The 2185-nt window shown below is 37.0% G+C and overlaps 1 protein-coding gene across 1 annotated transcript in view; it reads right to left on the bottom strand.

Annotated features, from left to right (window-relative positions):
- The window catches only part of ZNF367 (zinc finger protein 367), a 31272-nt gene that overhangs the window by 7830 nt on the left and 21257 nt on the right, over positions 1-2185 (bottom strand). The window contains exon 4 of the mRNA XM_037745259.1: positions 860-994. Within this exon, the coding sequence (XP_037601187.1) occupies positions 860-994 (135 nt within the window). The remainder of the gene's footprint in view (positions 1-859; positions 995-2185) is intronic.

The raw sequence follows: 2185 nt of genomic DNA, 5'->3' as shown, positions 1-2185 counted from the left end.
AAAAAAAAAAAAAAAAAAAAAAAAAAAAAAAAAAAAAAAAAAAAAAAAAAAAAAAAAAAAAAAAAAAAAAGAAAATAACTTAGGATAATATGCTTACTTCAGTTTAATAAATAAAAAGTTTAAAATGTTGCTCTGAAGGCTGTATTTACTTTAACAGATTTTTCTACTGCCTGCAACTGGATGTAGTATGTTTAATTGCCCTTTAAGGTTTCATTAAAAAAGATTACTTTATTTAAAAATCAATCATTTCTTAAGCCAGGCATCATTTGTCTTTCTTAAGAAAGACAAACATCACTTGTTCTCACTTATTTATGGGATCTAATATCAAAACAATTGAACTCATGGAGACAGAAAGTGGAGTAGAACAATGGTTGCCAAGGTCTGGGAAGGGGAGCTAGGGGATGAGGGGAGGTGGGGATGGTTAATGGGTACCAAAAAATAGAACGAATAAGATCTAGTATTTTATAGCACAAGGTGACTATAGTCAATAATAATTTAACTGTACATTCTAAAATAACTTAAGCACATAACTGGATTATTTGTAACGCAAAGGACACATGATTGAGGGGATGGAGAGGCCATTTGCCATGTGATTATTATGCACTGCATGCCTGTATCAAGTACCTCAGGTACCCCATAAATATGTTTACCTACTATGTATCCACAAAAATCAAAACAAATTTTCTAAATCATTTCTGAGGAATTCAGCATGGATCACAATTATCAAAGAAGAAAACTTATAAAGTTTTATAAAATTTGTTTTAAAAAAAACTTCCCCCCCAAAAAAATTCAAGGAAAAGATATTTTAGCTGTTAAGTCACAACCAGTTATTCCATAAACTTAACTTCTAACACCATACCATTTTCTGAGCAAACAAAAGGTTTCTCTCCGGTGTGAAGACGCTGATGTGTTTTGAGCTGTCCACTTTGAACAAAGGCTTTTCCACAGTCTGGATAGTCACACAGATAAGGCCTCTCACCTAAGTAAATAGATGTTAGATATTATATCTGAGACACTAAGGCTAGAAGAGGAGGGTGAAAGGTCATGACTCCCAGTAACAACAAAACGCCACGCTCGCAACTGAGCTGCAGGTAGAAATGCTAACGGCAGCACTTGGGTGGCGCCAAGCAGCTATCTGCTGGGGAGCACAATCTATTCTTTAGGCCTTGAGGTTATATTTCTATTTACTGCCCATCTCAACTTAGACTACCCACATTTCAAGGTGCTCAGGAGTCATGGTGGCTACTGTACAGGGCGGTGTAGCTCTACACTTAAAGGTATGAGAGACTGATTGTAAGCCAGCAGTAGTTGGATTTTTGGCACCTCAGTTTCCTCACCTGTAAACTGTTAGATGAACTAAAAGGTCCCTTCCTTTGGGACTAACTTTATAGCAAGAACAAGGGCCCTCTATACATATATATATATATATATATATATATATATATATATAGGCTCTCTAAGTGATATTTATAATTTCCATATGCAAATAAAGATATACAATAATCTTGGGATGGCTGCCTACCATAGTTCACCACAGATTTAATGCTTAGGTCAAATGTTCTGATAGCACACTGAAGACTCTAGAAATTCTATTAAAAACTTGACAATTAACTGTTTTTAGCCTACAGATGAATTTTAACAATGACACAGATAAAAGCGTATCAATTAAAATTCAGGTATGTAGAGGATAAAACTAAATTTGCCAGTAACATGACTATGATATCTAGGTTAATTACCATAACTTGAGGAATCACATGGAGCCGGTATTTGTAGACCGCCACTCTCCACCAAAAAGAAACTGACTATACTGCCTTTTTAGAAAACTTCACAATAGCGGTAATATAAGAAAATATAAGCCAACTGACAATTTCCCAACCTCAAATCAGCTTTCAGTTAAGTGTTACTTCTGACCAGGCGCGGTGGCTCACACTTGTAATCCCAGCACTTTGGGAGGCCGAGTCAGGAGTTCGAGACCAGCCTGACCAACATGGTGAAACCCCATCTCTACTAAAAATACAAAAATTAGCTGGGCATGGTGGCGGGGGCCTGTAATCCTGGCTACTCGGGAGGCTGATGCAGGAGAATCGCTTGAACCTGGGAAGCAGAGGTTGCAGAGAGCTGAGATCACGCCATTGCACTCTAGCCTGGAGGACAAGAGCGAGACTCCGTCTCAAAAAAAAGAAAA

This window comes from Cebus imitator, unplaced genomic scaffold (assembly GCF_001604975.1).
Source record: "Cebus imitator isolate Cc_AM_T3 unplaced genomic scaffold, Cebus_imitator-1.0 Scaffold196, whole genome shotgun sequence".
NCBI classification, from domain to species: Eukaryota; Metazoa; Chordata; class Mammalia; order Primates; family Cebidae; genus Cebus; species Cebus imitator.
This window is presented reverse-complemented; position numbering and strand designations above follow the sequence as displayed.